The 21,737-nt window shown below is 45.8% G+C and overlaps 1 protein-coding gene across 6 annotated transcripts in view; it reads left to right on the forward strand.

The window, feature by feature from the left end:
• DDO (D-aspartate oxidase) overlaps window positions 1–12,542 on the forward strand; it is a 184,615-nt gene extending 172,073 nt beyond the window's left edge. For 4 of the 6 annotated variants that reach the window (XM_073576008.1, XM_073576010.1, XM_073576011.1 and 1 more), the window contains 2 exons: window positions 9,345–9,521; window positions 11,749–12,542. In XM_073576008.1, coding sequence (XP_073432109.1) covers window positions 9,345–9,521; window positions 11,749–12,316 — 745 coding nt within the window. In that variant the 3' untranslated portion in view covers window positions 12,317–12,542. The other 2 variants (XR_012232320.1, XM_073576012.1) reach the window with 2 other exon arrangements.
• The last annotated feature ends 9,195 nt before the right edge of the window (window positions 12,543–21,737 follow it).

A 21,737-nucleotide genomic window follows, 5' to 3' on the forward strand; every position in this document is an offset into this window, starting at 1 on the left:
CTTGGGAGCAACGAAGGATCTCTCTAGCAGGTTAACTGATTGGGCGGCGTTATTCCCACGAGTCATGACCCTCCAAACAGCGTTCATGAAGGCAAAGTGTTTGTTTTACGTGGGCAGTATGGTTGCAAAGCTGAACCTTAAAGGAATGTCCAGAAGGGCACCACCAGGAGTGGAGCCTACGGTTAAATTCGACTCCACCTGGGAAACCTCAACCATGCCAGCTACAGAAAAGATGCACACATTGCAAGCTTAATTCCGTTAACGAACGAGACTCCGTCATGCCCCGCGGTCAGAGTCCGGCTTACTAGAGGGACACGTGAGGCTCTGGCACATGAGATTGGCCAATAACTGGTGTGTCATGCCCTTACATGTCCGTGGCTGCATGTGCGCTACACTGAAAAGGCCAGCGTTTGTCGCTTACAGGTGCAGATAACCCGCTGAACAACGTTAGTGATGGGGATCACTGATTACAATTATTACCCGCGAACGATGATTTCCCAGTAAGTGCAGGTCAACCGCAGTTCCGGAATTAGGCCTAACCGTCATTCCTGAAAAAATGAAAAACTTACGTGTGCAAACCACAGGTGCTGTAGCTTGCTTAACAGCTCGCCAGCCATTCTCACGCCTACACATTCAAAATATATGTCTATACATCAGGAGGCAGGCTCAGACGGTGTTAGGCCCAGTATGGATTGCACGTGATTGCACAAAGGTGAGAAAGGGTACCGTATCCCCGGATAACATGTATGGATAGCGTACACATTCAAAATATATGTCTATACATCAGGAGGCAGGCTCAGACGGTGTCAGGCACAGTATGGATTTGTCGGCCCAGACTACACAGCGGAGGAGCAGGGAGAGGTAAAGATTGCAAATGCTGGGGCCCTGCCCAAGCAAGGGGGCCCACTCATGGGCGTCGGTACTGGCACTGGGCCCCTCATAGTACGGCAGTGTGTCTGACGGCGGGTGTGCACCACCACCGTCAGAGACACTTGATTGCACTATGAGGGACCCTGTGCCAGTGCCCGCACCCAAGAGTCGGCCTACCCACCTGTCCAGGGCAACGGCACTCGCACGGTGTCGTGCGCTAGGTGGTGACCCCGGCCATGGGGGGGGGAGGCAGCACAGTTAGGGAGTTTTAGAAAGTGGCATATGTTGATGTTGGACATGATGATGATTTAGCGAATCCTGCTTTGAGCAGGGGGTTGGACCAGATGGCCCAGGAGGTCCCTTCCAACTCTACAATTCTATGATTCTACATTCAGCTGATACAAAAGGCGAAATAGGTCAAGTCCCAGGAAGAGGTGGACCAAAGCAAGCCATTTTTCTGCCACCCTATGTGTCATCAGGGGAAGGTGGGACAAAATCCTTGGAAACTCATGCATGGTTCATTTTAATGAAGGTTAGATCATCCACATTTTGGGTTGACAGACGGGTCCTTTTTTCTGTCAGGATTGATCCAGCTGCACTGAAGACTCTTTCCGATAGCACACTTGCAGCTGGGCAAGCGAGCTCCTGTAAGGCATATTGGGCCAATTCAGGCCAGGTGTCCAGTTTAGCGGCCCAATAGTCAAAGGGGAATGACCTGTGTGGGAGAACATCGATATGGGAGGAAAAGTAGTTTGTAACCATAGTTGACAACTGCTGTCTCCTGTCACTTTCCATCGATGCAGTATTACCAGTTGTGTGAGCGGTACTTGAAAAATCAGTCCACAACATTGTCATGAAACCCCTGTCTCCAACTCCACTTCTGCTGTGTGCACCATGAACACCTCTGCCAAGCTGCCCCCGGCCCGTACGGCTCGTGTGAGAACCATCACCGCTGCTGTGTGCTGGGAATGCCTCAAGCAACCGATTTACCAGAGTTGCTTGTTTATTAGCCAATATTAGGTCAAGGTTCTCCTGTGGCATGATGTTTTGTAATTTGCCTTTATAGCGTGGATCCAGAATGCTGGCCAACCAGCAGTCGTCATCGTTCATCATTTTGGCAATGCGGGGGTCCCTTTTTAGGATCTGCAAGGCATAATCTGACATGTGGGCCAATGTTCCCAGTGTCAATGATGCACTGCGAGTGCTGGTTGGAGGAGAACTTTCTGGCAAATCCACATCCCTCCAGTCACGCACAAACCCTGTACAAGACCTTGCCACGCCAACATTTTCACTTGCCCCACGAGATGCATCCTCCTCCCCTAAGTAATCATCCCCATCATCATCCTCCTCCTCCTCTTCTTCCTCCACCTCGTCCAGGAGAGGTCCCTGAGCAGACAATGGCTGAATGTCATCAAGGATTCCCTCCTCCTCTTCCTCCTCATCAACATTGGCTGCAGACGCCTGCTCCTTAAGGTGCGTCAAAGTTTGCATGAGCAGACGCATAAGTGGGATGCTCATGCTTAGGATGGCGTCGTCTGCGCTTACCAGCCGTGTGCATTCCTCAAAACACTGAAGGACTTTACAGAGGTCTTTCAGCTTCGACCACTGCACACCTGTCAACTCCATGTCTGCTCTCAAAGTGCCTGGCCGTGTATCCTCCCACAAATGCATTATGGCCTGCCTCTGCTCACACAGCCGCTCCACCATGTGCAGGGTGGAGTTCCACCTTGTTGCAATGTCGATAATGAGGCGGTGGTTGGGAAGGTGGAGCAATCGCTGCAGCTTCTGCATACGAACGGAGTGTACAGGCGACCGGCGGATGTGCACGCACAGTCTTCGCACCTTCTGGAGCAGGGCTGTTAACTCCGGATAATTTTTGAGGAAGCACTGCACCACCAGGTTCAAGGTGTGAGCCAAGCAAGGTATGTGGCTGAGTTTTGAAAGGGCTATGGCTGCCACAAAATTACGGCCGTTATCACTAACTACCTTGCCTGCCTCAAGATGTACACTGCCCAGCCATGACTCAGTTTGTCGCTTCAAGTACTCGGCCAGCACCTCGGCGGTGTGTCTGTCGCCCAAACACATCATCTGCAACACAGCCTGCTGACGCTTTCCACTAGCTGCTCAATAGGGGGACACCTCGTGTGCAACAGTGGCAGCTGCAGATGGAGTGCTCGTACGACTGCGCTCTGTGGACGAGCTTTCGCTTCTGGAGGAGGAGGAGGAGGAGGAGGGTCGAACGCCTACAGCCAACTGTTTCCTATACCGTGGGCTAGGCAGCACTGTCCCACCACCGCTGTCCCCTGTGGACCCTGCATCCACCACATTAACCCGGTGCGCAGTGATGGACACGTAACGGCCCTGGCCATGCCGACTGGACCATGCATCAGTTGTGAGGTGCACCTTTCCACTCACTGACTGCTTGAGTGCATGGACAATGCGGTCTTTTACATGATGGTGGTGGGCTGGGATGGCTTTGCGAGAGAAGAAGTGGCGACTGGGTAGGTCATAGCGTGGTACTGCATAGGCCATGAGTTCGCGGAAAGCTGCGCTTTCCACCAACCGATAGGGCATCATCTCAAATGAGATTAGTTTGGCAATGTGGGCGTTCAAACCCAGTGTACGCGGATGAGAGACTGAGTACTTTCTTGACCTACTCATAGTGTCTGGGAGGGTGAGCTGGACTTGAGAGCTGCATATGGTGGAAGTAGCGGTGGACAGGGCGGACTGAGAGAGGGTTGATGATGGTGATGGAGTTGGTGTTCTTTCTGATGGCCTAGATTCAGTATTTCATTGATATAACAGTGGGATTCCCTGACTGCTGTGGCCTTGCAACGACACCTCAACATTTGCTGCTGTGATAACCGGTGGGCTTACAGTGGGGGAAACAATGTAGCGTTGCTGACTACCTTCTTTGTGATCAGTTGCACATGTGGCACTTGAGGTTTGGTGTTGTGTCCACGCTTGCAAGTGCATGCTGGTTAAATGTCTAAGCATGCAACTGGTATTCAAATTTTTCAGATTTTTCCCTCGGCTAAAGGTCTTTGCGCACTTCTTACAGATAACCTTGGCCTGATCATGAGGATTTTGTTCAAAAAAGTGCAACACTGCACTCTTCCTACTTTGGCAGACATTTTGCGGCCTAGCACGCTGTGATCTTTTGACCCTCTGGACAAGCTGTCGAGCAACTCTTTTGATTTTTGGAACCTGCCTTTGGAGTGCTCCGGGCCTGCCAGATAACAGCTGTTGCGATGTCGATGTCTGCTGTGGATGCTCCTCATCTGAGCTAATGGAAGCAGCACCCTCTTCCCCCAATGGATGCCAATCTGGGTCAACAACTGGGTCATCCATCACCTCCTCTTCAATGTCATGTGCACCTTCCTCTGTGTCACCGTGTATGGTGGTATAGTGTGCGGGAAGGGGCACCTGAGTCTCATCAGGGTCAGAATCTGGCTCTGTACACTGCGAGGACAATGTAGTGCTCTGAGTGAATGTACCAGCAGAATCATCTGTCAGCAGCTGTGCATCAGTGCACTCCATGTCAGATTCATCTTGGCCTGGGTAATTCACCATTTCACTTGATAATCCAGGCATGGTATGTGAAAACAGCTCCATGGAGTAATCAGTAGTATGGCCTGCATCATCCTTCAATCTTGGTTGGGGTGAAGGACACAAGCAAAGGTGTGGTTCATGAATATGAGCCTCCAATGATGACTCAGTGCTTTTACTTTTTACAACTTCAGTAGAGGAGGCGATAGAGCTGGAGGCTGAGTCTGCAATGTAAGACAAAACTTTTTCCTGATGCTCTGGCTTTAAAAGCGGTTTGCCAACTCCTAGAAAACTAAGCCTTTGAAGCCTTATGGAGCCAGACGATGACGCAGGCTCAACACCTCCTGCATTCGGTCCTATTTTGCTCTTGCCACTACCATCAGATCCACCACCAACATCATCATTACCAGCTGCCAACCCCCGCCCAATTCCACGGCCTCTTCCACCAGCCTTCCTCATTTTTTGTAGAAATGTAGACAAAATCCAACAAATTTATATAGTAATGTAAAACAAGGTACAAGGTGTCTATAGGACAGGGGAGATTTTGAATTTCTGCACACACTTGTGGACACTGGACACTTATGGATTGTGTGAGGCCCACTGAATATCACAGCGCTATGTCACAGGCTCGTTGGCACAGGTGTGAAAAAAGTGACTACAGGATAAGGGAGATTTTGAATTTCTGCACACACTAGTGGACACTGGACACTTTTGGATTGTGTGAGGCCCACTGAATATCAGAGCGCTATGTCACAGGCTCGATGGCACAGGTGTGAAAAAAGTGACTACAGGATAAGGGAGATTTTGAATTTCTGCACACACTAGTGGACACTGGACACTTTTGGATTGTGTGAGGCCCACTGAATATCAGAGTGCTATGTCACAGGCTCGATGGCACAGGTGTGAAAAAAGTGACTACAGGATAAGGGAGATTTTGAATTTCTGCACACACTAGTGGACACTGGACACTTTTGGATTGTGTGAGGCCCACTGAATGTCAGAGCGCTATGTCACAGGCTCGATGGCACAGGTGTGAAAAAAGTGACTAAAGGATCACAGAGATTTTGAATTTCTGCACACACTTGTGGACACTGGACACTTATGGATTGTGTGAGGCCCACTGAATATCACAGCGCTATGTCACAGGCTCGATGGCACAGGTGTGAAAAAAGTGACTACAGGATAAGGGAGATTTTGAATTTCTGCACACACTAGTGGACACTGGACACTTTTGGATTGTGTGAGGCCCACTGAATATCAGAGCGCTATGTCACAGGCAGAAATTGGCTAGTGTATCACAAACTACAAGGTGTATGTAGAATTGGGCAGAATAGGAATCTCCCTAAAGTGTAGGTCTGTAAGAACGGAACAAGTCCTCCACTTATCCTTCCACAGTGACACACAGATAGCTTCACTGTGGCCATGATAACAGCCGTTACACGGTACTGAGAGGAGCGCGCACGTACACGGCTGTCCGGTGTACGTAAAATTGTCAAGCTCCGTGTTTTTTAAGTATACGGACTGACACACGCTGTCTCTCTATAGTTTTGAATGTGATCAAACAGCAAATATATTTAACTGTTTGAAAGCTAGACAAAACTAGTAGGTGCAGGTCTGTAAGAACGGAACATGTCCTCGACTTATTCTCACAGAGTGACACAGAGATAGCTTCACTGTGGCCGTGATAACAGCCGTTACACGGTAATGAGAGGAGCGTGCACGTACACGGCTGTCCGGTGTACGTAAAATTGTCAAGCTCCGTGTTTTTTAAGTATACGGACTGACACACGCTGTCTCTCTATAGTTTTGAATGTGATCAAACAGCAAATATATTTAACTGTTTGAAAGCTAGACAAAACTAGTAGGTGCAGGTCTGTAAGAACGGAACATGTCCTCGACTTATTCTCACAGAGTGACACACAGATAGCTTCACTGTGGCTGTGATAACAGCCGTTACACGGTACTGTGTGAGGAGCGTACACCGCTGTATGGTGTGAAAAAATGCACGCTCAGTACCTCAGCAGGACAAAAAAAAAATTGGGATTGCTTTTAAAAAAGCAGTTTGCAGAGCAGTGGGTAAACAGCAATGCAGCTGTCAGGAAGCCTTAGAAGGCAGCCTAACAACCAACACTGCTGATCCACCACAATATAGCCTCCCCTTGCACTGCACACACAGTGACTGGTGTGTTGTACAGGCAAAATCGCTAGCAGCAGAAGCAGTTTTTTTTTCTTCTTCCCTGCCTAACGCTCTCCCTACAGAATCAGCAGCAGCAACCTCTCCCTATGCTAAGATCGGCAGAAGTAAGATGGCGGTCGGCGTGCACGCCCTTTTATAACCCCTGTGACGCCCACCAAAGCAAGCCAATCACTTGCATGCCCTTCTGAAAGATGGTGGTGACCCCTGCCTATGTCATCACGTTGCCCACAGTGTCCGTGGATCCTGATTGGCTGAAAAAGAGCGCAAAACAAACTTTTGAAACGCGACTTTGGCGCGTAAGTCGCCGACCTCGTGGCCGACCTCATCCTAGGGTTGTGTTTCGTTTCATGAAACCCGACTTTGCCAAAAGTCGGCGACTTTTGAAATTTTTCGACCCGTTTCGCTCAACTCTAGTTCTAACACCTCTTACATAGACTTTTGCATCAAAAAGCAAACCCTGCATAGTCTCATCCTGCAGTCATCGTATCCTGCAGTCAGTTTCATCTGTTTCCAAATTTAAGCTAACATACATTAGGTGGGTTAGAAAAAATTAGAGGGCAGATATATGATTGCTGGACCTGAATACAAAGGGTTGATTGTCCATTACCCTGGAGACACATTTTAAGTTAAATTATTGCAATGTTTCATACTAGATGCATTGGGACACAATTAAAGGGAATCTGTCAGCAGGATTGTATTCCCCAAACTATTTAGATGTGCATGTAGCGCTTTCAAAGATCAGTTCGAAAATACCTTTACATGGCCAGTCTGTTCTTCTATTACTGAGAAATCAGCACTTGAATTGATATGCAAATAGGGCACTAGATCTGAAGTCTCTGGCACTCCAGCTCTATTCCCCACAGAGAACTGCCTCCTACAGCTTGGCTAACAGCCTCTATGCTGTGTGACTTCAGACAAAGGAGCTGTGAGTCAAGAAAGAGGAAGTGGCACTGAACATGGACTAGAGCTGGAGTAACAAATGCTTTAGATCTAGAGGCTTATTTGCATACCAATTCAAATGCAGATTTCTCAATAACAGATGAATGGACTGGCCAGGTAATGATACTGATGGACTTGTCATTGAAAGAGCTACATGCACATATAAATAACTTGGGTGTGTAATCCTTTTGGACAAAGTTTCCCTTTAAGAAAATGTGCAGTAATAAAATTAATAAAATATGTAAAAGTAGGGTAAAATACCAAGGTTATCATCCTAAATATAAATGGTTATTTATATTTAAAATGGTTCCCAAGACTTTGCAGTGGTACTGGGAGTCAGACCCCTACCAAACTGATAGCAATGACCTAATGATAGGTTAGCATACAATATTAAAGTCAAGGAAAAAACCTTTAAAGAGAACCTGACAGCAGGATCAACACTTACTTACTAAATACATGGCTTTCATATATTTTTGTTAATGTTGATTTTAGGCAACCCTATTATTTGAGCAAAGATCTCACCTTTTCAAAGTTCTTTGGAAGTTCAGCTTTTACCTATCTTTCAGTTCCCAAAGATTACCTACAAGGGAGATGTCATCTATCCCCTATGAGAGGGACATTATTATCTCCTTAAAAATGTAACCCCCCCTTTATTCCTGACAAGTTTTACACCTTTTAGATAAGGATTGTTACATTTGTGTATTGTTTTTTTCATCACTTTTTGTTCCTATCTTTTCCCACCTGCCCAGAACAGGAACAGATAGGGAAGACAGTGTCAGCCGCCGACTAGTGGGGGCACCATATCTCATACCTATTAGGGTTCCAACCTCCACGGTCAGGTTGGATCAGTCTAGGATACTTCTAGGGACCGAGTAGTTATTTGGGTTATGCTAAAGGTATATGGAATCATCCATGGGCTGATATTTTAGATTGTTGAAACAGATTCTTCTTCAGTGTCTGCTACACTGGATTTTGGTGTGTTTTAAGGAATCAAAATAAAATTTTAAGGTTTTTTAAGTTTACAAACAATACCTCATTCCCTTTTCCTATGGACATTTTATCAAATGATTTTAGGCAACCTCATTATTTTGGGCAAAGTTCAGTGTACATATTCTCACCTTATCAAAGTTCTTTCTCCATATATTCTAAAGAATTGGATTAATCTCAGAGACGTCTGCTAAGTACAGACCAGTCCTGCCCAGGCTCCTGATAACATGCACACTGAGGTGGGACTGAAATATCATTTCTGCCCTTATACTCTCCTTCCTGAATTCTAAATCTCATGGATGCTCATGAACATCACTACTTTGGCCATACGTAGTGGACTTCTCCATAACTAGTGGATTTTTTCCTACATACCAGAGGTCTGTGGACCACGGCGCAATGCAAAAGTCGTGGTGTTCACAAGCATCCATGTGATTTAAAATTCAGGGAAGTAAATGTAATGGCAGGTTAGGGATCTCAGTCTTCGTGGGTGTGCTATTGGGAGATTGGACAAGACTGGTCAGCGCACGCCATCTGGATTAATCCTATTCTCCAGAATATATGGAGCACATATAATGTATATTTGAGAATCGTTATATGCTGTTTATTTTTCTCAAACAATGTGGTTGCATAAAATCGCAGTTAAAAGACAAATACAACACTGTACTTAATAGTTGTTGATCCTGCTTTTGGGTTCCCTGGAAAAGCCTACTGACTTATGCAGTTCTTATTACTTGCATTGGCTGTAGTCTTGAGAGATATTTCACATTGGATCTGGCTATACATGTTCTTTTATTGTTAACAGATGGCAGATTTTCAAGTCGGCCCCTAAAGAAACCCACCCATTTTGGTGGCAAATCGTCCTTGGCTTCCGCATTATGAGCGATGCAGAGCTGGCAAAGTTCTCATCTTACACATTTGGTCAGGCTTTCACAACATTGAAATGTCAAGCTTCACAATATTTACCATGGATGGAGAAAAGGTATGTTTTTAGTCTGTTTTAGAAATGTTTAGCTGCATTGTGCTTCCTTCACATGTATGTTTTTGGCACTGACCGCACACTGACACATTATAATCTATGGCGTTATTCACAAGTCAGATTTTTTTTGTTGACCAATGAACTGCATAAATTAAAATCTAGCAGCGACCTCCTTGTGTCCAATTTATAGACTAATCTTGATAAAAGTTACAAATTGAACCTGCTAAGAGGACAATTAGTGAAAAATGCACCAAAGATAATGCTCATATACACACACTTGTTCAAAAATAATTTTATTCCTCATGCACACACAAGAACTTTTTCTGAAAAGTTACCTGAAATGACAGCTACAATTTATAGGATGGTATTGTCAGCAGTCTTTTTGTGGTAAGAAATACAAGTTATAATTTAGGTTTAGGTACGAGTTTTCACAATTGGTTGTGAAGGATGGCAGCAACGCACGGCTACAAGCTGTGTTACAGAAATGAAAATTATTGCTATAGTGTGTAAGATTGTGAAAGGTGGCTTTCTTTCAGAATACACTACCGTTCAAAAGTTGAGTCACTTAGAAATTTCCTTATTTTTGAAAGAAAAGCACAGTTTTTTTCCAATGAAGCTAACATTAATTGATTCAGAAATACACTCTATACATTGTTAATGATTGTTAATGTGGTAAATGACTATTCTAGCTGCAAATGCCTGATTTGTAATGCAATATCTTCATAGGTGTATAGAGGCCCATTTACAAAAAACATCACTCCAGTGTTCTTATGGTACTTTGTGTTTGCTATCTGTGTAAGAAGGCTAATGGATGGTTAGAATACCCTTGAAAACCCTTGTGCAAGTATGTTAGCACAGCTGAAAATAGTTTGGCTGATTAGAGAAGCTATAAACCTGACCTTCATATGAGCTAGTTGAGAATCTGGAGCATTACATTTGTTGGTTCCATTAAACTCTCAAAATGGCCAGAAAGAAAGAACTTTCATATGAAACTCAACAGTCTATTCTTGTTTTTAGAAATGAAGGCTATTCCATGCAGAAATTGCCAAGAAACTGAAGATTTCCTACAACGGTGTGTACTACTCCCTTCAGAGGAGCGCACAAACAGGCTCTAACCAGAATAGAAAGAGAAGTGGGAGGCGCCGCTGCACAACTGAGCAACAAGACAAGTACATTAGAGTCTGTAGTTTGAGAAATCGATGCTTCACAGGTCCTCAACTGGCAGCTTCATTAAATAGTACACACTAAACACCAGTGTCAATGTCTACAGTGAAGAGGCAACTCCGGGATGCTGGCCTTCAGGGCAGAGTGGCAAAGAGAAGCCATATCTGAGACTGGCTAATAAAAGGAAAAGATTAATATGGGCAAACGAATACAGACATTGGACAGAGGAAGATTGGAAAAAAGTGTTATGGACAGACGAATCCAAGTTGAGGTGTTTGGATCACACAGAAGAACATTTGTGAGATGCCGAATAACTGAAAAGATGCTGAAAGAGTGCCTGACGCCATCTGTCAAGCATGGTGGAGGTAATGTGATGGTCTGGGGTTGCTTTCGTGCTGGTAAAGTGGGAGATTTGTACAAGGTAAAAGGGATTTTGAATAAGGAAGGCTATCACTCCATTTTGCAATGCCATGTCATATACTATGGACAGCGCTTGATTGGAGTCAATTTCACCTTAAACAGGACAATGACCCAAAGCACACCTCCAAATTATGCAAGAACTATTTAGGGAAGAAGCAGGCAGCTGGTGTTTTATCTGTAATGGAGTGGCCAGCGCAGTCACCAGATCTCAACCCCATTGAGCTGTGGGAGCAGCTTGACCGTATGGTACACAAAAAGTGCCCATCAAGCCAAACCAACTTGTGGGAGGGGCTTCTGGAAGCATTGGGTGAAATTTCTCCAGATTACCTCAGCAAATTAACTACTAGAATGCCAAAGGTCTACAATGCTGTAATTGCTGCAAAGGCAGCATTCTTTGATGAAAGCAAAGTTTAAAGGAGAAAATTATTATTTCTAATAAAAATCTTTTTTTCGAACCTTGTCAATGTCTGGACTAGATTTTAAATTCATTTGGCAACTCATTTGATTAATAAACATATTAATTTTCTTTGAAAACACAAAATTGTTTGGGTGACCCCAAACTTTTGAACGGTAGTGTATATATTTAGTGATATCTACTATTTAGTCATACCTGCTGTTTCTCTACCATTTTAATTTTCTATTACAGATTTAAAAGCAATGGGGGAAATTTGGAAAGCAGAAAAGTAAACAATGTCTGGGATCTGCATGGAACATATGATGTGGTTGTTAACTGTTCAGCACTAGGCTCAAGGGATCTGTTTGGTGATCAGTCTATATATCCTGTCAAAGGACAAGTACTGGAGGTCAATGCTCCTTGGATAAAGCATTTCATTAGAGATGGACATGGAAATTCTTACATTTACCCTGGAATATCGGTGGTTACTCTTGGAGGAACAAGGCAAATGGATGACTGGAGTTGTTTACCAAATGCTCAGGCCACTAAAGGTATCTTAGATCGATGTTGTCACCTGGAACCTTCTCTGTGTGGGGTCTCAGTGATTCAAGAGAAGGTGGGCCTGAGACCAACTCGATCGGCCTTAAGGCTAGAAAAAGACATTCTAATTAAAAATGGCCAACAGCTCCTGGTTATTCATAACTATGGTCATGGTGGAGGTGGGTTTTCTATTCATTGGGGAACTGCCAAAACAGCTACACAATTACTACAAGAGTTGTTTCCATTAATACATAATATTTCTATGCATTCAAAATTATAACAAGAAAAATATTTTTTGAGATTTACACTTGCATAATTCAAATTATGTTTTCAAATCAAAGTTTACATCTATAATTTCCAAATTCTAATTTAGAATAGAAGGTGATCATAAATGAATACAAAGTGTTTTAATAATAACTGGATCAAATGTCTTTATTTACAAAAAATTTTGTATTCTAAATATGATTATAATTGTTCCTACATGCAAAATTACAAATAAAACAATTAAAAAAAATCTTAATTATTTTTCCCGTTTGTCATTATCCTCCAAAACAAGTATGTATCTTTTGTTAGTATTTTTTATTTATTTCCATCTAAAATAAAGGTGAATACAATTTATAAGTTTGTGTTGAAAGAGAGCAGCCGTAAAAAAAAGACAATTCATGCAGTTGCATAGCTACTGGGGGAGGGAGGGGCGGAGTGTGTGGCTGGCCCATGCCCGTGCTCATAAGGGCCCACCCGAAGATATACTACCCTTAACTGTATCAGCAAACGCAGCATGTCGATACAGTTAAACCCCGTGGTAGAGCAAGGAGACAGTTTCCCTACAGTACCGCTCTCTGTTCTGTAGTCTGCAAGTCACTCTAATCTACAGAATGGTCAACGTGCCGACGCACGCCCAAAGTCTTGTTCGTGCGTTGTTCCGCCTGAGCCTTGCCGGTGGAGTAGTCAGGATCCTGGATTAGGGGAGTAGAGTTGTTTTTTTAATTAAAACTTGTGGGGGCATCATAAACATTGGGGGGACCTCATACATTATAGGGACTACTGTGGGGGCTCTTATAAAGTGTCGGACCAATTATACAGTTTATAGGAGAATGTGGAACCCATTATACAGTGTAGGAGCTAATGTGGGGGCCATTATAAAGTATAGGAGCTAATGTGGGACCCATTATAGAGTATATGAGCTAATGCCGGGGCCATTATACAGTTTGGTGCTCACTGTGGGGGCCATTATACAGTGTGGGACCTTATACAGGGGTCATTTTACAGGTGGGGCTTACTGTGGGGCCCATTATACAGTTTGGGTGATAATGTGAAGGCCATTAAACAGTTTGAGGGCTAATGTGGGGGCCATTATACAGCGTAGAGGCTAATATGGGGACCTTTTTTACAGTTTGGGAGAGAATGCAGTGGCCATTATACAGTTTGAGGGCTAATTTGCTGATTAAGAATTGATGGGGACTGTGCAGCAAATGTGTGAAATCAAATGTGTCTTTGTTGTAATTAGTGATGAGCGTGCATGCTCGCCACTTCTCGGTACTTGCCCGAGTATCTCACTGCTTGAGATGCTCGGAGCTCGCCAAATATTTCTGGGTTTGCTCTGCGGGAGCTCAGGTCCCCTGCATGCATGTTTGCTGCTCTTTAGAGAGCCAATGAACATGCAGGGATTGCCTGCCACACACTGTAATGCCGCAGCCATGTTGGTTGTGGCATTATAGTAATTGTCTGGCACCACAGCATCATCAGGTCTATAGCAGATTGGGCGGTGCCAAGCTCATCACAGTCTGCTCCGGACTCAGGTAGTGTAGGGAGAGTTGCTGCTGAGCTAGTGAGAGATTTGGTTGTTTATTAGTAAGTGTGGGTATACCATCTCTAATGCACAAATCCATCTCAACCTACAGTATTTCTGAAGACTTATAAAGGTGTATAATGATCAGTGATAGCCAGGCAGTGTATGTGGCAGACTTCATTGCATATAGCAAAATGGTCCATTCCAGTCCCGTCTGCTGCTGCTGCCTATTACAGATATTTATAGACATAGCCCCAGGTATCGGGGCCAGGTATAATTTTTTTGGATCCTAATCCTGATTATTTGCGTTAAAAGCAATCCAGAGAACACCGTTTTTCTGATCCATTTGCTTGTTGGCACCGCAGAATACAGCCAGATCCTTTCCATATTATAGCGTAAAAATCCAGCTATTTTAAACAGGGGTTTGTCTGTCGCACGGATCACATCTCAGTGCACTAAAACTATGGTTTGTCTGTCATATGGATCACATAGTGTGCTCAAAATTGTGCCATTTCAGGCCTCAATTTAATTTTTTTGGCAGTGTATTAGGTAAATTATTTAGACCAGTTTTCTGAAGAAAAAATAGTTACCTACAGGCCAGATATTTCAAGCTGTGGTTTGTCTGTCAAACGGATCACATATAAGTTTGTTCCAAATTCAGCCATTTATAGTGAATGTGGAAAATATTGTCCTCCATTTAAAATGGGCAAGGCACGTGGCAAGGGACAGGGAACAGGACGTGATGCTCATGGTGCAAGCAGAGGCCGAGGCCGTGGGCAAGCTGAAATTGTGCCACAACAAACACCCACATCGTCTGGCCCGGCCTTCCTGTCCCAATTACTAGGGGACTGCAGCAGCACACCACTATTGAACCTAGAGCAGAGTCAAAAAGTTGTTGCTTGGATAGCGGATAATGCTTCCAGTCAGTTTGCCACCACCAATGCCACCCGGTCTTCCACACGGTCAAGTCTCAGTAGCCGTGAGTCTGGACCACATATTCCTCACCCTGATTCTCCTTCCTCCCACCATGCCGAGTGCTCGGAGACAACTGATCCCACGCTTGGACACTCCGAAGAGCTGTTCACTTTTCTATTTATAGATTCGGGCCTCTCGCCCGGTCCACTTGAAGCGGGGCAAGAGGAGATGGCATGTAGCGATGCACAAATATTTGAGCAGCCATGGTCACAAAAAGATGGACGATGATGAGACACAATTGCCAGAAAGTCAGGAGGAGGACCAAGGTGTGGAAGTGGAAGACGAGGTGGTGGATGATGTAGTAACTGACCCAACCTGTCAGGAGGACATGTAGAGCAAGAACAGCAGCACACAGGGGGAGGGAGGCATAGCACCCCAACAGGCAGGTGGAAGCAGTGTGGTGGCCGCAGACAGAAGGCGGGAAACCATTCCCCGTAACACTGTAACGGGGTGAAGTACAGAAGGAGCCGAGGGAGGGTTGCCTCCTCTGCTCCGTGCCTGGAACCATTGAGCAGGGCAGCAGGTTCCCCAGGGGACACTTTAGGAGCCTGTTCAGCTGCCAGGAACAGGAAGGGAGGAGAGCTAAGAGCAGGAAAACAACGTGCCGTTTCCTCAGAGCAGCACAGACATCAGACAGGGGAGGACACTGACACAGGCAGGGAGAGAACTCTGGTACTGCCGCCAGAGTCAGAGAGACCGCGGACAAAGACTGCAGACCGTGAGTACGTGAAGCCTGGGACTGCAGTGTCAAGAAGGTTGCGCACTCCCCCTGTGATAAGACGCTGCCCCGTAGAGAGACTGTGTCCTGTGCTAAGACGTTGCCCCGCAGAGAGACTGTGTTCTGTGACAAGACGCTCCCCTGCAGAGAGACGGTGTAATGTGGCAAGACCCTTCCCTGCAAAGAGGCTACATTTAGTAATGGAGCTGTGACCTGAATAGAGAGACTGAGCCACGTACAAGGTTGTGGTGAGTTATGTGTTAATGCAGAGCCCCTGATTCCGGTGAGAGAGCATCGCTGCAGAGTAAGAGAAAAGGACTTAGAGCAAAGGGGATATCGTCAGTCTCATACCCCTCTGGCTCCCGCATTAACCCCTCGTACCCCGGCTGGACAACATTAAAGGCCCAGGACACAGAGGACTACGGACTACAACCGCTGCTGGTGATTCGGTGCCAACGTTGGAGAAGAGTGACCCCTTCAATCAAGACCACCGCAGAGTGATAAGTTTTCACCATAGGAAAATAACTCTTATTACCGTTGAATTCTGGTTATGCTTTTCAAGTGTTTGCTAAACCCGTTCACATTATATTCATTTCTATACTGTTAACTTTACCAGTATTATTTCCTGTAAATAAACCTTCCCTTTAACTGTTGGTCCGTCTGCTCCGTGGTGACATACCTATTCCTGCACGCTTCTTACAACACCAACACGACGGAAGTTGGCAGTACAATTCTTAGGTCTTTCCGAGTCTGGTTGTTTTTTAAAGACTCTGCCAATAACCCCAAAAAGGCCATTTGCACCACCTGCCAGGCCAGCATCAGCAGGGGTAGCAAAACTACCAGCTTGACCACCACCAGCATAATCAGGCACATGGCAGCAAAGCACCCGACTTTGAGGGCTGAACCCCAGGGTCCAGGAACAGTGTCTGCGGGTGACACCACTGGTTCTTCCGCTGTTGTGCGTGCAAGTCAATCCCCTGTCCATGGTGCATGTGAAGATGACTCCTGACCTGCACCTGTCATTGCACACACTCAGATAGCACCATCACCAAGCACGTCCATGTCCTTGTCCCAGCACAGCGTTCAGTTGTCCATACCCCAGTCTTTGGAACACAAGCGCAAATACGCAGCCAACGTCCCACAGGCCACGCTACTATATTCCCACATTTTACGACTGCTTGCGCTCGAAATACTGCCTTTTAGGCTCATAGAGATGGAAGCTTTCCGCAACCTGATGGCGGTGGCCGTCCCTCGGTACTCTGTCTCCAGCTGCCACTATTTCTCCCAGTGTGACGTCCCTGCATTACACTAGCACGTGTCTGGAGCGCCCTCACTCACCAGGGCTGTGGGGTACTCGGTACCGGGCCGGTTGATCTTCTCAACGGGGGTTGTCACGGCAGCAGTGACCCGGTCCGTGCCCTGGAGCTCTATTACAAAAGGGGTTGTTTCAGTGTGCTTATGGTGGTGAAAGTTTATAAGTGATTCGTGACGCCACCTGTGGTGTTCGGCAATAGAGATGTAAGCCGACGCTACAGACAGATCCTCTAGGACAGATGGTGTGGTGCAGCAGTGATGTTATAGCCCTCCACAGGCAGGGCTGTAGTCCCAGGGCAGTGTAGGTGAAGTTACACTTAGATGGTGTAGTGTTTGGCTCAGAGATGTAGCAGTGCTGGGCAGGTTGTCGCAGGAATAAGTGGAGGACACCAGGGCATGTAGTTCCAAAGCTTTACTCACAGTCTGTTGCAGGTACAGGTGCCCGCATCCGTGCCGTATCCTCCGGGTCAGGAGCTCAGCCAACTTCCAGGCAAGATGAAGTACTCCTTTCCAACACTCCGCCAACATATGTGCCTTTTCTGAACGTCTCCTCTTATAGCGCCTTTGAGTGAAGTACTCCTAGTACTGAGTTACACTGGAGTTCCTCCTATCAGATGTTCCTATGAACTCTACTTGTACAGCAGGCAGCTGTAGACTGCTTCGGGGACTCCTTGCTACTAAGTCCCGGCTCAATAATATGTTGCTGTTGTGCCCCCAAGTCTTGTGTGGGAATAAAGTGGTCTCTACTTCTATTCCTCCGGTGTCTGCTGCAGGACCATTAGTATCCGTACAACCTCGGGAACCGGACCCTGGCCTTGCGCTTAGAACTTGAGAAGGGTTCTCTTCTAACCCTGGTCCTTGTTCTCTTATTCTCCTCACGTTCCGTGCTAAGCCTTCTTCCCAATGGAGAATCAAGCTTCCTTTCTATGTCTCTTTCCTGTGCCAGCAGACCCAGATCACTGTGGCCTGCTGCAGCACTTCCTTCTTCCATCCCTCTCCCGGGGATCTTCTCTGTCTCACAATCTGTCCTACATCTTCACTCACTGACTGAATCAAAGACTGACTGACTGACTCAACTCTTCCGCCTCTTTTGGTGCGAACTAAACTCCACCCACCTCCCACCATGTTTTGTGTTCCAAGCAAGGAGCCACCAAGGGGTGCTGTTGTGAGTTCATTTTCCCCTTCGTCACTGGATTCTGGTGAACTCCCTATTCTGGTGAAGGAAGGTAATGAGCCTGATTATCAGGCACCTGAGTCTAATGAGGATGACTGGCTGAGTGGAGTCACAGACTGGATATAAGGCTGCCGACGCCCTTCTGCCCTGCGGGTGATTTCTCTGTGGACTCCTAGGACACCAGTCTGATTCCTGCTCCTAAAGCTAAGTTTTCTGTTTTGGCTGTTAGCCTTTTTGTTTTGTTTTTTGTTTTCCTTGCTTTTCAGTATTCTGCCATCCCCTGCTGGGGTGAGCTGAATCTCCTTTTGCCTGTAGCTCTGTCTTCAGTATATTCCTGAGTGCTGATATAGTTTTTTGAAGCCTAGCGTCTTCAGGGCCTTTTTCACTGTCAGTTTGTTGGCTCTTATTTTCATAGGGTTTTTCACGGATTGCAGACAGCAGCCTTCCTGTCCTTTCCTATGTAGTTAGCTTGGGCCCCTCTTTGCTCTGTCTATCTTTCTGTCTGTGTTAGTATTTTCATCTTGCTTCACCGTCATTATATGTTGGGGGCTGCCTATTGCTTTGGGGTCTGCTCTGGGGCAGTTTAGATTTCCCCTTTCTTTCTTTAGGCCTATTTAATTCTCCGGCTGTGATCGAGGGGTCTAGGGCATCGTAGGAACCCCCCACGGCTACTGCTAGTTGGGTTGATAGGTTCAGGGGTCTGCAATCCGATAGCTGCCAACTTCTCTGGTTTTCTGGACTTAGCTAGCATTTCTGTTTTTGCCTCCTATGGTGACTCAATCATAACAGAATCACCCGCCATACCGCAGATCCTAGGGTACTCAATTGCAGGAAAGAATTGTGTTTAAAAAAAAAGGTGTGTATATTCTTTCCTCTATATCTCTGAGGCCGTAGGGGGAATTTTTTTTTTCTCTCAATGGAGATAAAGCAACTGTCTGATCATGTGGAGCAGCTCGCTGCGGAAGTGCGGGGAATTTCCGCCTATCTTGCTCGTTCGCATGCTGTTGAACCAAAGATCCCTACACCTGATGTATTTTTTGGGGATCGATCTAAATTTTTGAGTTTCAAAAATAATTGTAAATTATTTTTTGCCTTGAAGCCTAACTCGTCAGGGAGCTCCGCGCAGCAGGTTAAAATTGTCATCTCTTTGCTGCGTGGCGATCCCCAGGATTGGGCGTTTTCTTTGAAACCAGATGATCCTATTCTGACTAATGTGAACGCATTCTTTCAAGCTTTGGGGTTGTTGAATGATGAACCTAATGCTATTGATCAGGCTGAAAAGACCCTGTTGGCATTGAACCAGGGTCGAGATTCTGCAGAGATGTACTGTCAAAAGTTCCGAAAGTGGGCGGTCCTTACTACCTGGAATGATAATGCCTTGGCTGCTCTCTTTCGGAAGGGTTTGTCAGAAGCCGTAAAAGATACTATGGTGGGATTTCCTGTTCCCTCTGGTCTGGACGATTCTATGTCATTAGCCATTCAGGTTGATCGGCGTTTACGTGAACGCAGGATTGCACGAGAGGTGTTGCCACCAGTAGAACAGACGTCTGAACCTATGCAATGTGATAGAGTATTGTCTAAGGCGCAACGTCAGGAGTTCAGAAGGCGTAATAAGCTGTGTTTTTTCTGTGGAGATGCCTCGCATATTATTTCTGTTTGTCCTAAACGAGAGAAATGCTTTGCACACACGTTTTCTGTTGGTGGTGTTCAGCCTAAGTTTCTTCTGGCAATTACTCTGATCTGCTCCCTGTCCACATTTTCCGCCAAGGCTTTTGTGGATTCGGGAGCAGCACTAAACCTAATGGACTTGGATTTTGCTAAACGTTGTGGATTTCCGATGACACCTCTGCAGACGCCTATCCCTTTGAGGGGGATTAATGCTACTCCTTTGGCTAAAAATAATCCTCAGTTTTGGACCCAGGTGGTCATGCGGGTCGCCCCAGACCATCAAGAAAATTGCAGATTTTTGGTATTGCATGGTCTGCATGATGCCGTTGTTCTGGGGTTTCCCTGGTTGCAAATTCATAATCCAGTTTTGGATTGGAAATCTGTGTCTGTGGTGAGTTGGGGTTGTCGGTGTGCCTTTAGTGAGGCTCCGTTTTTTTCCACCTCTCCTCAGTCGCATGATGTTCCTGACTATTTGGCGGACTTTTATGATGTATTTAGTGAGAATGAGTCTGCGTCCTTGCCTCCTCATATGAGTTATGACTGTGCAATTGAACTAAGCCCGGGGTGTAAATTTCCCAAGGGTCGGCTCTTCAATTTATCTGTACCCGAGCACGAGGCTATGCGGTCCTATATTAAGGAGGCGTTGGAGAAGGGTCATATCAGACCATCCTCTTCACCCTTAGGTGCCGGGTTTTTTTTTGTGGCCAAAAAGGATGGTTCTTTAAGGCCTTGTATTGATTATCGTGCCCTCAATAAAATTACTATTAAATATCAGTATCCGTTACCCCTGATTTCGGATCTATTCTCTAGAGATAGAGGTGCTTGCTGGTTTACCAAGCTTGACCTCAGGGGGGCGTATAATCTTATCCGCATTAAGCAGGGAGATGAATGGAAGACGGCGTTTAATACTCCGGAGGGACATTTTGAGTACCTGGTGATGCCTTTTGGGCTCACTAATGCCCCTTCTGTCTTCCCGTGCTTCATGAACGATATTTTCCGAGACTTTGTCGATAAATTTTTGATTATTTACCTGGATGATATTTTGATCTTCTCCAAGGTTTGGGATTCTCATGTGGAACATATTCGGACTGTGTTCCGGATCTTGAGGGAGAATTCCCTGTATGTCAAAGGATCGAAATGCCTTTTTGGAGTACAGAGGATTTCATTTTTGGGATTTATTTTGTCTCCGTCAACTATTGAAATGGACCCGGCCAAGGTACAGGCCATTTATGATTGGGTTCAGCCCACTTCTTTGAAGGCCCTCCAGAAGTTTTTGGGTTTTGCTAATTTTTATCGGAAATTTATAGCAAAATTTTCTAGTATTGCCAAGCCATTGACTGATCTGACTAAGAAGGGTGCTGATGTGTTGAATTGGTCTCCTGAGGCTGTTGCTTCCTTTCAGGAGCTGAAGCGAAGATTTACCTCCGCCCCGGTTTTGCGGCAACCTGATATCTCACTCCCGTTCCAGGTAGAGGTGGATGCTTCTGAGATTGGTGCAGGAGCTGTTTTGTCCCAAAAGGATCCTGTAACATCTAAAATGAATCCCTGTGCTTTCTTTTCCCGAAAGTTCTCTCCATCTGAACGTAACTATGATGTGGGGAATCGGGAACTGTTGGCCATGAAATGGGCATTTGAGGAGTGGAGACATTGGTTGGAGGGAGCTAAACATCAAGTTGTGGTCCTCACTGACCACAAGAATTTGATTTACCTAGAGTCAGCTAAACGCTTGAACCCTAGACAGGCTAGGTGGGCCTTGTTTTTTACACGTTTTGATTTTGTGGTCTCTTTTCTTCCTGGAACTAAGAATGTAAAGGCAGACGCCCTCTCTATGAGTTTCTTTGCTGATTCTCCTGTGGTGACCAAGCCTGCTACCATCTTAGGCAAAGGGGTAGTTCTTTCTGCCATCTCGCCCGATTTGAGACTTGCTCTGCAAGAGTTCCAGGAGGACAAACCTGAGCGTTGTCCCAGTGGAAAGTTGTATGTTCCTGACCAGTGGAAGAAGAGAGTGATGTCTGAAGTTCATTGCTCTGCATTGGCTGGTCATCCAGTTATTTTTGGTACTA

This window comes from Dendrobates tinctorius, unplaced genomic scaffold (assembly GCF_039654945.1).
Source record: "Dendrobates tinctorius isolate UK_male_01 unplaced genomic scaffold, ASM3965494v1 ptg000046l, whole genome shotgun sequence".
In the NCBI taxonomy this organism is placed as follows: Eukaryota; Metazoa; Chordata; class Amphibia; order Anura; family Dendrobatidae; genus Dendrobates; species Dendrobates tinctorius.